This window comes from Eptatretus burgeri, chromosome 3 (genome assembly GCF_056783735.1).
Source record: "Eptatretus burgeri isolate ZD-2024b chromosome 3, Ebu_testis_v1, whole genome shotgun sequence".
NCBI lineage: Eukaryota > Metazoa > Chordata > Myxini > Myxiniformes > Myxinidae > Eptatretus > Eptatretus burgeri.
This window is the reverse complement of record NC_140963.1, coordinates 142,792,687-142,807,187: the sequence shown is the minus strand read 5'-3', so window position 1 is coordinate 142,807,187 and position 14,501 is coordinate 142,792,687. Positions and strand designations below refer to the sequence as shown.

The window sequence follows — 14,501 nt, the reverse complement described above, 5'->3', positions numbered from 1 at the left end:
GACAGGGGTGAAAACAGTAACTTCCGTCCATCTTCGATGGCAGAGGTTAATAAATAAATCTTTCTTTCAATCCACATCATCAAATAAATAAATCCCTCACAATCCACATCATCAAATAAATAAATCTTTCTCACAATCCACATCATTAAATAAATTAATCTTTCTCTCAATCCACATCATTAAATCAATAAAGCTGCAGCATGTCTGCATGTAGGATGCACCAGAGTAGTTGCTTGCAGTGTGCAAGCATGCCCCACTGGTGTATGTATATGTGTATGTATACATGTGTGTATGTGTTTATGTGTGTGTATGTATGTATGTATGCGTACATGTGTGTATGTTTATATATAAATAAAATCTCCACCGTTGAGTGGATTTTACACACGAGTCGCCTGGATTCCTGAGTAGACACTGCGATAATGCAAATATATATATATATATATATAATTAAATATTACAAGATACACAGACACTGTGCACACAGATATAATGTTTAGATTGTATTCGTGAAACAACCAAACAAACAAAAATAAATATATATTTGTATATGTATATGTACATGTACACAGTATATGCATCTCTGGGAAGTAACCCGCATCCGACATCGTACAAGTGGTCCGTGCGTTCGACAATGCAGGAACAAGGAACCGAAGAACAAAGTTACATGGAGCACGGCAAGCTGTGCAGGTCCAGACAGTCAACGGACTCTTCAAGAAAGTCCTGCAAAGTGTCCCCGGTCGTGTCCAGGACACCGTCGTGTCCATCCGTGAGAGCCGCCAGTTGCATACAGTGATCGCCGCAAAACACGAGCTCTTCCAGCGAGGGCAGACTCAGGCTCTCCGGGCTGCACGTACTCGGGGGGGTCCGGGGGTCCGGGGGTCGAGGGAGAGCCGTGCCCCGCGGCCTCGGGGGGCTCTCGCCCCCGCTCGACGTCGGCGAAAGGCCGACATTCCGCGTCACCGCGTCTGTTAAATGGAGCGACGCCTGATGTGCTGTGGACGAGTTTGATTGAGCGCCAAACAGGCGTTCTTGGAGTCGGCCGTCGAGCTCATTGTTCACCGAGACGACGTGTCCCGTCTCCTCGGAGGAGCACTCGTACGTCTCATTGTCCGCCATGGATTCCTCGTTGTCCTCGTGGTTCTCCTTGTACTGCGTTTGCCGTTTGTGTTTCATCCTGCGGTTCTGAAACCACACTTTAACCTGTCTCTCGGTGAGCTCTAGCAAAGCTGCGATCTCGATCCTTCTCGGTCGGCACAGGTACTTGTTAAAATGGAACTCCTTCTCCAGTTCGAGCAGCTGCGTGTTCGTGTACGCCGTCCGCAGACGCTTCGAGCCTCCGTTGGGAGCGTCGTCGTCCGCAGAATCAGCATCTGACGCACGGGAAGAGTAAAACACATGAACGCGACGAACCTTTCATCGCCACAGGTCGTGTGCGCGGTCATCCAAAATGGCCACCGCGACGGACCGACAAAAACCCGCACGTGTGGACCGGGCGACGTCTTTCGGAGGCACGGGGAACGCACGACACGCGTCGCCATGGATCGTGGATGTACGAAGCGAATTTAAATTTAAAAAAAATTTTTTTAAACATTTTCTCTCCTCAGAAACGCGCGCCAAAACGACCGGCAAACCCGAGAGAACCCAGAGTTTCCGTTAAATCCTAAATGGATCGATGCGGACGTCGAAATCGAAGGGAAAAAAAGAAATGTACGAACCGTCGAGACGTGCGGAGACGACGTACATCGTCGGTACAAACACGACACGGAGCGACGAGACTTTCCCGAACGTGTGGTGCCGACGTCGCCTGACCTTTGGGAGACGAAGGGTCCGAAACAGTCCCCGCCGGGTTGCGGTGATGGTGATGGTGATGCTGCTGTTGCTGCTGTTGCTGCTGCTGTTGCTTTTTGGAGCATTTCTTCTCTCGCATCCACGGATACTCCGGGAGGTGAACGATCGACGGCGTCCAAGTGGTCGGGCCTGCTCCGAGCCGCCGACTCGGCCGACTGGCGCAGTGCAGAGCCGGCACGACGTTGTCAAAAGGAGGAGGACTCAGCGTCGGACTCTTGATTGATGAAGTTACAAACGTGTCGGTGGCGGCGGCGACGGGGGGAAAGGCTGTCAGGCACTCTGCGAGCGAGGGCTGGCTGTTGATAAAGCCGGTCTCCCTCTCGAACTCGAAGTTCATCGCTCTGGGCGCCACGAGTCCCGCTCACAAAGTCAAGGCGGGATCCTTGGCGGGTATTTTAAACAACCGACTGTTCCTCCTTTTCACCCTAATTCGCTCATTACGGCCGGATGGGGACTCTGCGCCTATTATTAAACTATCCAATTCACCGACACGAGCTTGAAATCGGAGCGATTGTGCGGCCACGTGACGGCGCTCAGCCAATCCCCGCCCGAGGAATAATTTTGCGTGGAGCCGTTTTTGTCTCGTCCGTGATTGATCCGAAGGCGGCAGAAGGAAACGCCTTTCCCGCGGTGAACGGACACGGGACACGGGACGTAAACACGCGCGGCCCACGATGTCCGCACTGCCATGGCGCGTTCCGTTTTACGGGATTCCTTCGCTATTTACAACTCACGACCAACCGCGTCACCAGATTATGTAAACTACGAGCAGCATGAGCAATAACCTTTAAATATGAACGGTGAACGAGCACAGCAACTCGTGATAAAGCAGGTCGTTCACCTCCTGTGGTTCGTTCGTTCGTTCGTTCCTCTTTCGTTCCTTTTTGTGTTTGAAAAAAAAACAAACTTTTTCTCTTTCATCTCGAGCATTCCAAACATGTTGTTGTAAGATTGATTATTTTAATGGACATTTGTTTCTCTTTAACCCACTGGGGCAGCAAGTCCGAACTTTTTTGTCTGCGAGTGTTTGTGAATTAAATAATAAAAGTTCCAAAAGTGTTTTGTCTTTAACAACGTCAACAGAATCATAAGAGCTCAACGGAAAATGCGTTATTTTACTTCCTCTTACACACTAATATATATATATATATATATATATATATATATATATATATATATATATATATATATATATATATATATATATATATATATATATATATATATATATATATCACCGTTTATCGTTGTTCTATGAGAAATAACAACTACCGATTGGTTAAAAACTCCAAAGAACGTGTAATATTAAAGTACATTTACAGTAAAGATAGACTATGTAATAATTCCGCATACAACGACTACAATACTACTTTATTCCGTAGTGTACCGTGTACCGAGCACGTGGGGGGGGGGGGGGGGGTTCCAGTTCAGTGGACACGTTACACCCAAACTATATGGTATGAAGAACCACAAAATGAGTGCATGGCAGTGAGTGTTTATTAAATAAATAACATAACCAGACATTGTCAGGGCTTAAAATACAAAATATCAGGGAGTTACAATCATTGTACACAATGGATCCTTCACCTCGTCGTTGTGAATTGCAGTCCAGGACGCAAGTCAAACACAGAGAGTTCTTGGCGTGGTGTCATCATCTGGTGACCTCGTGTCTGTTGGACACTCACTGTGCTTGGAGTCAAGACAGGCTTGGGCAAAACATGTTGCAATTACACTCTGCTCACACATCTACCTCTACATTCTGCAATCTCAATAAACACACACACACACACACACACACACACACACACACACACACACACACACACACACACACACACACACACACACACACACACACACACACACACACACTTCGATATGCAATATAAACGTAACTAGAACGGCATTAGGTAGTGTGCATACCAGTACCTCCACCAGGCTGAACAGTTTATGTTTTGTATCCCAATGATGAGCCGGATCTGGATTCAGACCTGACCCTTGTTCTTGTCAACGAGCCAACTCCTCCACCAAGCTTTGTCATAACTCATCCACAACTTCTTGAAATATCATGCTATCCACATCGTTTGTGGCCTCATCTCTCAATGGTGGAATGATGACTTGAAAAATAAAATAAAAAAAATTCTCGGATTCGGATTCGGATATTCACAAATTTTTAACCAATGCATCCTTGTCACACAGACAACATGTCCACCAAGTTTTGTCTGAATCCATCCATAACTTTGTGAGATATCCTCTTCACAGACATACAGACAAGCAGACAGGGGTGAATACGTAACCTCTGTCCACCTTTGATATTGGAGGTAAGTATGACAAAATCACACTCGGACAAAATAAGTACATGTGGCAGGTAGGAACCACATTTCTCTGCATGCCCCATCCAGGTTGGTAGTTGCGTGTGGTTTTTGATTGTGGGAAGTTTGCGCGAGGGTTTCTTAAGTGTCCGGCCTTCTATCTGGACTTGGAAACGTGTGCCAATGTGCTCGAGGAAGCTCCGTACATATATGTGATGTTGGTACACGTCCTCTATGCTCCTACAAACGCTTTTCATATCTGTGTCGGTTGTACGTGTCCTGCAGTGTGCTTGTAGATGGGTGTTTGTATGTGTGTGTGTGTGTGTGTGTGTGTGTGTGTGTGTGTGTGTGTGTGTGTGTGTGTGTTTGTGTGTGTGTGTGTGTGTGTGTGTGTGTGCTTATGGAAGGTATGATTGTGTCCTCTGTGTGCATGTCAATGTGCTCGAGGAAGCTTTGTTCATATATGTAGTCCTGAAACATGTGCTGTGTGCTCATATAAACGATTTACATACCCCTGGTGGTTTGTACGTGTCCTGCAGTGTGCTTGTCGAAGGGTGTTTGCACAGGTGTGTGCTTGTCGAAGCTTTGTTTGTGTGTGGTGTTTGTGCATGTAAATGTGCTCAAAGGAGCTTTGTTCATTTATGTGGTGTTGGAACATGCTATAGTATAAACTCTTTTCATATCTGAGGTGTTTTATACGTCCTGTGTGCAGGTGGGCGTGGGATGCTTTGTTTTCATCTGTGGTGTTTGTATGCGTCTTGCAATGAGCTTATGGAAGGAAGTATGTATATGTACAGTATGCTCATGGTGGCTGTGATAATATACGTGGTGTTTGTACGTGTCATGTGTGCGAGTTGAAAGCCATTTGTACATGTCCTGTTTGAATGTGGAAGCTTTGTTCATACATGGTGTTTGTACATATCCATCTGCCCATGGAAGCTCAGTTCATATCTGTGATATTTATACGTACGTGTCCTGTGTGCTCGTGCAGGAAGCTATGTCCATATACGTCGTGTTTGTACGTGTTCCGTGTACTCGTGGAAGCATTATTCGTATGTGGTTTCTCCATGTCTGGGCCTCTCCTTCCGGAGCCCTATGCTATCAATCTTCCGGCGCGGGCATGACTTGACAGCTCTAGGCTTGCACAAATACGCAGGAATTCCGTGTGCCTTATCAAAATACAGGGATGCCTTCTTCTGCTGTTGTTCCGGTTCTGGATAGAAAAGCAAAAATGGATGCGATACAAGGAAGAGCGTTTTCTTTTCCCATAAAAACCGTAGGCTCAGCAGTCGAAACGTCCATTGAAAGCCATTGTTCCTGTTCAGGCGATGTTAAAGAAAGAATACCCGCGTAGGAGGACATTGGCGGATGAGAAAATGCTGCTCGAAGAGTGTTCGGTAACCATTGTGCTCGTGTGGTGTTTGTGTGGGCGTCGCTAGGCATGAACGGCTGCTCCTGTACGGTGTTGAGGAGAAAAAGTACGTTTGCTTCCAAGATGGCTGTTTAACGGCAAATCGTGAACATGCCGAATGCTTCGGCAGGCTTCCTGTCATTTAGGTAAGCACCTTGTTAAAAAGTAAGGAAAACTGTACAATATGCATATGCTGCATTATACGTGCAATTGCAAAGTGCTTTATATATTTATTTTTTGCTATTAAACGTGTTGCTTGATTTATAGTCGACGAAACATGAGGCGAATCGCACCGATTCGTGCATACAGTTCTTTAGAATTCCTTAATTTAGTGCCGGCAATAAATGATTCCAAAGGTATTTGCATCCATTTTACGTGACACGCCAAGCCAGTTAATGGACCTGCATTTATTTATGTACGAGTCACGTATTTGTAGATGTTAAATAAAAACGATTTGAAACCTTTGTGTTGAAGGAGCGGATGTTTCGAGTGTATAGTAAATAAAAATACTATTTATAAAAGAAAATACACTTTATTAATATGATACATTTTAGAAAAGAAAATACTTCAAAAAAATACTTAAAAAAAAAACACCAGAAATAAAATATACTTGAAAATTAAATACACTTTGAAAAATAAAACATACTATAAATAAAAGCTAAACTTAAAAAGATAATAGACTTTTTAAAAAACACTTAAAAAAAAAATACAATTAAAATTTTTAAAATACACATGAGAAAAATACACTTAACAAAGTAATATACACTTTAGAGAAATAAAGCACTTAAAAAAGATACCATTAAAGAAAAAACATTTAAAAGTATTAAGCACTTTAAAATATAAATACACTAAAACAAAAAAAATACACTTTAAAAAAATTGACTTAAAGAAATAAAAATACACTACAAAAGACAAAAGGAAAATACAGTTCACTAAAAAAAAAAAATCTTTAAAAGTACACTTAAAAAAGTAAACCTAAAAACTAAAATACACCTTTGAAATAATTGAGGTAAAAAAATCCTTAAAATTTTTTTTTTTAAATACACAATACAATAAAAAATAAAACCCTTAAAAATAAAAGTTGTAAAAACTTTAATGAACGCTACGCACCTGGGTTTCAAAATGCACCTGGGTAAGCACTTAAAATGTAAAATACACCAAAAAATAAAAATACACCCTAAAAAATAAAATACAATAAAAATAAAACATACTAAAAAATATACTTTTAAAAATGCACTTTATAAATAAATAAAAAAAATACACCAATGATATAAAAGACTTTAAAATGTAAATTACACCAAAAAATAAAAGTACACCCTAAAAAAGAAAATATAATAAAAATAAAACATACTAAAAATATACTTTTAAAAATGCACTTTATGAATAAATAAATAAATACACCAATAATATAAAAGACTTTAAAATCTAAAATACTTGTGACAAAATGCACGTTAAAGTTTGAAAAATAATTTTATAATAAAACAAAAATACATTAAAATAAAATGCACAAAAAATATAATACACAAAATTACACATAAAAATGTAAATAATGTAAAATCACTGGAAAATAAAATGTGCTTTGCACCATTTTCTGATGGCAGTAAATGCATTTTAACTGATAGTTATGTGTACAGTAGAGACAGTACAATGATGCAATAGTTACACCAGTGAAGGCACAGTGACGTATATTGATGTCATACAAATGGCACAAAGAAAAAATACAGACGTTACAGTGACGATACGATGGTAGAACCGTGACGGTACACAAACGGGCTGATCTAATGACAGTTAAAAAAGGAAGAAAAAAAAAAGAAATACCAAGATAATGTGCGACGATATAATAATGGTATAATGTTGTCACAATGAAAGTTACGCCTGACAGCTGCTGCCAATGATTCACGATGCGTGCAAGGCCTGTGGGGAGGGCGGCCATCAAAATGATACGCTTATACCTGTGCAGCTTACATTCCCTTGAATTTACGACACTCTAACACTCAACATGGAACTCTATACACAATTGTATTTTCCTTCGGAGAATGGCGCTTACGCTTCTCGAGAGGTCAGCAAATTATACAATCAGTTTTCCCGATGTACGAAACGTTTTACAGTTTATTAAACCTCAGTTCACATCGGCTGATTTACGCTGAAACACCGTCAGTGGCACCAAATAATTAGAGCTTTATAATGAAATCATTATACCTTTTTATATGTCCATGAGTGTACAGATCATTGGTGAATTATGACATGTTGTGTAAATTTGAAAATTTCACACAAAAGTGCTACAATTGTTTTGTTTTTTTTTTGTTTGTTTTTTATTGAAGTTTTAAATGCCTCTAACGTTAGAAATACATTTAGCAGCCTCTCCGACGCTTTGGCTCACTTAAACCACTTTGGTGCTTGTAAATTCCAGGTTGCTTATTAAAGACTGATATATACATTATTGCATAATAGTGCGAAGTACAAACAAAATACAAAATTCGCATTATTTTGGCGTTTTCGTTTTGATTCGCCTGCAATTCGAGCCGATCTTTGATGATGTCTCGACCACATTTGCTTTGAAACTCCTCGGTGTAACAGAGGCCTTCGTTGTCATGCCTTCTTCACCGGCTGGGTCCGTAACGCTTTGCCACCCGGGTCCGCACGCCATCTGTGCCTGTGTCCGTACATCCTCTATGTCTGTGTCTGTGCAACCTCTGAGCCTGGGTCCGTACACACTACGCATCTGTGTCCGTGCGCACTACGCACACGACACACACATGGGTTCGTGCACGCAAAGCGACTGGGGTCTCACACGCTACGTGCAGCGCCGGGTGTGCACGAAGATTTACGAGGAGTGATATTTCTCATTCTTGTTTGCGTTGTGCCATCTCTCATGTCAAGCACACCTTTCGTTTTGTGATAAATGTGTTTCCCTTTTGAAGTTGCACATTTTGCTTCTTTCTAGATATTACGCTTTGAAACGTGGGGGCATGCAAAGCCTTTGTGACGTTGCAATGGAACAATAAACGATGATGAAAGTATCTCGTGTTTCACTGTCTACGTCGGGTGCACGGTTTACTGCTGTTAAATATAACACCTCATCGGAATGATGTGCCATCAAACGGTTTGCTTCGTGCTTTCATTTGCGAATGCTCGGGCTGCATGAGCATTTCACCCCAATTTTTCAAACCCTGCATAGTGTAAAGCAATATGATCAGTTGCACGTGCGGGAAAAACGCACAGCACGTGCACTGTCATCAAACAAAGCGATTCCTGCGAACTTGCCGTGATTTCTCGCCCAGTGCGGTACGTGGGAGGTGCGCACTGATCTGTGACAATTTTATAACCGTTTGGATTTATATTTGTGCTAAATTCAATCCGCACACGAACACATGGTTACCATGTTTGTTCTGCAAACGCCGTAAAATATCCGAGGTCTCCTTGTAAGGTCCCGATCGTAAATGCCAAACGCTGGGATCTCCCGCGTCCGGTACCGCCGCTCGCATTCTTTGTTGCTCTGGAATCGATCACGTGTCGAGACGAAACAAAATGGCGGCTCCGGCGCTATGTCGGTGCATCACCGTTTGCACTATCGTCACCGTAACAATGACCCGATGCAAATTACAAGCACCCATTGCGAGGCAAGAACGCTTGTCAAATACGAATCATTTATTCGGACAGTCTCAGGGATTTCCTTTTCACCGTTTGCGCGGATTCAACGTCACACACACGGTCGGGCCCCACCGGCTGCGTGCATGCGTGCGTCACACGACAGATAATTATCGTTGTGTTTCGGGGTGACCTGCTTCACCAAATCGACATTCCATTCGATTACACAGCGATCCGTACAATTGGCAAAAATGAATCGATAAATCACCGATTCGGGACCACAAGCACGTGATGGCCGGGTATTTCCTAGCCCGGACACAATACGTACCATTTTATTGACTCGGAAAGAACAGACTATAAAATGAGGACTAATTCCAGATCGCCCTTCATTGCTGATTATAAACAGACTGCAGTGGGTGCTTGATTAAGAACTGCTGTTTGACGAGGCAAACCGGCGGCGCTTCACAAGTGTTAAGCCTCCAATGGGGAAAGGCTGCGGGTGGTGGAGGAAGGGGTAGCAAGGTGGGGATGGTGGAGGAAGGGGTAGCGAGGTGGGGATGGTGGAGGAAGGGGGTAGAGCAGTGGGGATGGGGAGGGGGATCCAGCTCAGGATAAAGAACAAAAACTGATCAATTTGAAATACCCATTCTGATAGAGCATACCGATGACCGCATAGACTTGCAGCAATCGGTGGTACGAGTCACGACACGAGCGGCCCAGTGCGAATGGCGAACCCACAATTGGTGAAAAAACGTTCTTTGGAGACCCAACGCATCCCATGAGAAAGATCGTCCTGACTTGTGCTGTGTGATGGACGCACGGGTTCGTACTTCGTACACTCCATGCATGGTGCGCATTCCCATGCGTGCGCCGTCTCGTCCGCTTGGCGTCTCAGACATTTTGACTTGGACACGTCGAGGTCTTTTGTGGTGATGAACGCAAGGCGTGTGCATGTGTGTGTGTACATGCGTGCATGCGCCCACAAATGAAGGGCCCACATCTGGGAAGGGTTCATGTGGTTCATTTCGCTTAGTGATGGATGGCCCCCGTCAAGCGCTGCTCCTGAGGCAAATGGGACTCTTCGAGGAACCACTGCACAAGGGGGGCTTTCTTGTACGTACGTACGTATGTATGCATATATGCAGGAGAGCTCGAAATGAGGGTTTCCGTCCGAGCCAACTTGTTCTCTGATGGCAAAGTCGCATCGTCGCACCTCCTGCGGTGCTTTCCAGGCACAAGTCCTCATTGGGATGCTCTGTTAAACTCGGCCAAACAGCCTTCAATCTCTTCACGTCATAGGAACGAGGTAGTGCTTGAAATAAAACTCCTTTCCCCAGTTTCTCGTATTGTCTGAGCTTGACGCTCGCAGGATGTCCATTCACTGCCGATCATCACCTGAGGGACACGGCGCACGTTAACGTGACACGATTACAAATACGAGTCATGTGTGACGTCACAATGGCAAAACAATCATCCGCCTTCATTGTTGCATCTCAGCCGCATGTGCAGCCAGAAGGTGCGAAATGACCTTTGATCTTGTCACGCAAAAGTCCTGACATTACCTGTACCTTTGTAACCATCATTCTCGTGCATTGAGTATCCGTGCTCCGAGGGAAGCCTTTCATTGTACAACGATTGAGGCTCATGGAAGAACTTGTGCTTGAATATAGAACTGAAATAGCAAGGACACAATGGACACATCATACGAGGATTACATCTGGAATTCGTGCATCATGCATGTACATCCGTGCGCACATGAGAGCTACAAAAGGCCCACCAAAGGCCGATGCGTGCCTTATTCGTATCTGAATGCGAATCAGTCGGATACCACACCGGTGAGATTCAGTGTTCAAAAGGCCCATCGATCCAACCGGACTTTGGGGTGAACACGTCGTTTTTGAATGACTGACCATGCGATCAAAAAAAAATGTTAAAAAAATAGCACCTTGACCAAGTATGGTCCCTCCCCGCTGGGTGAGAAAAGGCCTCATCACACACGAATGTAACCTCACTCCGAAATGTCTTCACTTGGCAAACTGAGGAACATTCACAAAACCCCATTCTCTCTTTCGAGGATTTATCATCGGGGTCGAGGTAGAAACGTCCACATTTAAAATGTCACCTCCTCTTTTTATATCATCTCTCGATTCCCTCACTCTCTCTCTCCTTGTGCACTAAACCCACAAGCAATGGAGCCGTATATTTATTACGTACTCAAGTGTGGTGGAATTTCTCACACCCTCCTCTCCCCCATTTCTCCTCTCTCTCCCTGCATGCTTCATGCATACTCCACTCTCCTCCCTAACCTTCCCTTTTCCCACTCCCCTATGTCCTTCAGTTTCCTCTTTTCCCTGCTTTTACCCTACTCCCATCTGTCCTTCCTATTCTTCTCCTCCCTCCCTTTGCCCCACTCTCCTCGCAAACCTTTCCTTCTCCCTACTCTTTCCCCACTCCCCTGTGTCCCTCATTTTCCTCTTTTTCCTCCATTTATCTCTTCTCCCAAACCTTCCTTTCTCCATCCTCTTGCCCCACTCCCCAATGTCCCTCCTGTCTCTGTTTTTTTTTTTCTTTCAAATTACCCTCTCTGTGACCCTCCCCTGGTGCGTTAGTAATAAATAGATGCCTCCGTGGCCCATTATCCAGTCCGAATTAAAAAGGAGGAATAAAAGTAATTAATTTACGAAATGAAATTTTGGTTTGCCTGTTCGTGTTCCGATCTGAACCTCTGGCTCATGATGTGGGGAACCCAGGTTCGAATCCCACCCACCGTATATTTGTCCTTTGTTTAATAATATCCTTGTAATTCAAGGAAAAACTGCATTGATGTTAAAAGATGTACGGAGTTTATGTACAAGCTCTTCCATGAGCCACAGATCAACAATGTAAAAGAGGTTTTCTTCTTCCCATTTTTAACCACACAAGGACCCAATGGACCGCAGTCAATGGCACACCATCGCAAATTCCCACGCTTACCATTCAGAGCAAAGTTGAAAGATTGCAAAGCGTTCCACCAGGAATGAACCAATATCAAATTTTCAGTTAAAAAATTTTTGTTCCGTTTTCAGGGGGGGGGGGTAAAATCCCCCAAAATTTGCATATTTCATGCGTTCCCTAATGTTGATTGCATATACGAAGTTTCATTAAAACATGTTTATCACCACGCTTCTTGAAAAAGATGGGGAAATTGTAATCTGCTCCGTCCGTCTGTCCATCTGTCCGTCAAGCTATCTCCTCCGAAACGGTTGTGCAGAAATTCACTAAACTCGGTAGTTATGATCACATGGCAAGAATGTGGAAGAGCAGTCATTGTTGGCCCCGCCCCCTGGCGTGGGGTCAAAGGGTCAAGCACTGAAAAATGCTGTTACTGCACATTTTTAAATGAAACTTTGTATATGCAATTAACATTGGTGGACACATGAAATATGTAACGATTTTTTTTTTGGAATTTACCCACGTGTTCTTGCCCCAGGGAGTGGGACTTCGAGTCACAGGGGTCAAAATGGAAACAATGTTTTACTCAAAATTTGATATTGGGTCATTCCTGGTGGATTGCTTTGCCATCGTTCAACTTTGCTTTTGGTGAGAAGTCTGGGGATTTGTGATGGTGAACCATCGACTTCACTTTCGTGAAAATGTGCCCGTAATTGCATTTCTTTGGTATGTGACATTTTGACCACACCCCAGGGGGTGAGGACAAACATGATATTACTATTGCGTCATCTTGCCATGTGGTGATCTTAACTACCAAGTTTAGTGAATTTTTGCACAACCGTTTAGGAGGAGATAGTGTGTCGGATAGATGGACGGACAAATAGACAGAGGGATCGACAGACAGACAGACAGAGCTGATTACAATCTCCCCACCCACACATACTCCCCCCACTCCGTTTTTGCAAAACGCAAGGGGATAAACATGTATTAAACCAAATGTTTAATTAGCAATAGCAGAGCAAAACAAGCACAGGTTAAAGGGAAAAGTTAATTCATAATTACATCATAAAAACAAGCACAGGTAAATTTATAATATACCGTATACCAATAAATGTCAGTGTGTGTCAGGCAGTGTGTCTCATCCATAACTCCAAAACCATTAAACCTCGCGGCACCAAACTTTGCATGCATACAAAGGGAACTCCGAGGTAGTGCATGAATGAAATGTAGTTGTTTGGGTTAATTTGAACACCCCTTTTGAAGATAATTAACTGTCTTATTTTATCATCCTTTATCAAGGCTCATCCTTGGTCAGCCCCTTTCATGAGCCCTCTGTCGTCTCACTGGGGTCTTAATTCGCCATTTTTTTGGCCTGCTCAATAATGCCTTGACGTGGAACAGGCTGCAATGGTTTCTTAATGATAAAGCGCTCAATTTTTTTTTCACTATCCTCACGTATTGAATGCCTCATTTTCACAGCGACGACTCATTGTATACATCACAATGCTTAAGAATGCCTGGACACACCGGTGTTCGTGGCATTATTTACTTTCCACAAATGTAATAAGCTCTGTAATCTCTTAACCCAAGTCAAATTTTAAAATTTAAACTTCTCAATTGACCTCAGCAGCAGTTCCAGCTGCTTAACAAAATGTTCATTTATCCAATTCGGACATCGTTTGACATTCCAGGCGTCTCCGGGTGCATGGTGTTTAATATGATTGATTGGCGATCGCCAATCACTTGCCAAGCCAGTCGTTACTTATCAACTATTTCATTGGATTGCTTGCTTGAGTGCTTAAGCCACTTTGCGAACACTCTACAAGCTGCTTTGTTATTTGTTTCAAAGTCATGGCAATACACGGCAAAAGTTACCTGTACTGTCAATCTCAACAAATCATTCGACTGACAGTGCAGGCCCCAACCACAGTGGACTGTGTTGGACACACACACATATGTATATATATATATATATATATATATATATATATATATATATATATATATATGTGTATATATAAATATATATTTGCACATATATATATATATATATATATATATATATATATATATATATATTTGCACATATATATATATATATATATATATATATATATATTTGCACATATCTATATATATATATATATATATATATATATATATATATATATATATATATATGTATAGATGTATGTCGTTTTTATAGGAAGATTTTTGAAGTTTTTTGTTGTTTTTTAAAACAATATGACTGCCGAATCACGTGGATGATGTCCTGAAATTTTCTGTGGACTATTTTATCCCAAGATGATCCTCAAAAATTTTAATACTGATCGGATGTGACGTTCTATGTATGCAATTCTGATGTCATAATGAAGGCACCTATGATGTCATTTAAAAAATATCACTCATTC

At 42.6% G+C, this 14,501-nt stretch overlaps 1 protein-coding gene and 1 long non-coding RNA gene across 7 annotated transcripts in view; one reads left to right on the top strand and one right to left on the bottom strand.

Moving 5' to 3' along the window:
* Positions 1–485: 485 nt before the first annotated feature.
* LOC147031190 (homeobox protein Hox-A2-like) lies at positions 486–2,625 on the bottom strand. The gene is made up of 2 exons (XM_085876002.1): positions 1,810–2,625; positions 486–1,370 (listed from the first exon to the last, which is right to left on the bottom strand). The coding sequence occupies exons 1-2, from the start codon at positions 2,183–2,185 to the stop codon at positions 661–663; spliced, it is 1,086 nt and encodes a 361-aa protein (XP_085732128.1). The 5' UTR covers positions 2,186–2,625; the 3' UTR covers positions 486–660.
* A 2,127-nt stretch (positions 2,626–4,752) lies between these two features.
* LOC147031188 (uncharacterized) overlaps positions 4,753–14,501 on the top strand; it is a 109,551-nt gene continuing 99,802 nt past the window's right edge. For all 6 annotated transcript variants that reach the window (XR_015056720.1, XR_015056717.1, XR_015056719.1 and 3 more), the window contains exon 1: positions 4,753–5,717. This is a non-coding gene — a long non-coding RNA (uncharacterized LOC147031188). The remainder of the gene's footprint in view (positions 5,718–14,501) is intronic.

Excerpts from the sequence above, each read along its gene's own strand:
- LOC147031190 (XM_085876002.1), bottom strand. The coding sequence starts at position 2,185 with ATGAACTTCGAGTTCGAGAGGGAGACCGGCTTTATCAACAGCCAGCCC. Across the intron at positions 1,371-1,809 it reads GGACCCTTCGTCTCCCAAAG|ATGCTGATTCTGCGGACGAC; the intron begins GTCAGGCGACGT and ends CCCGTGCGTCAG.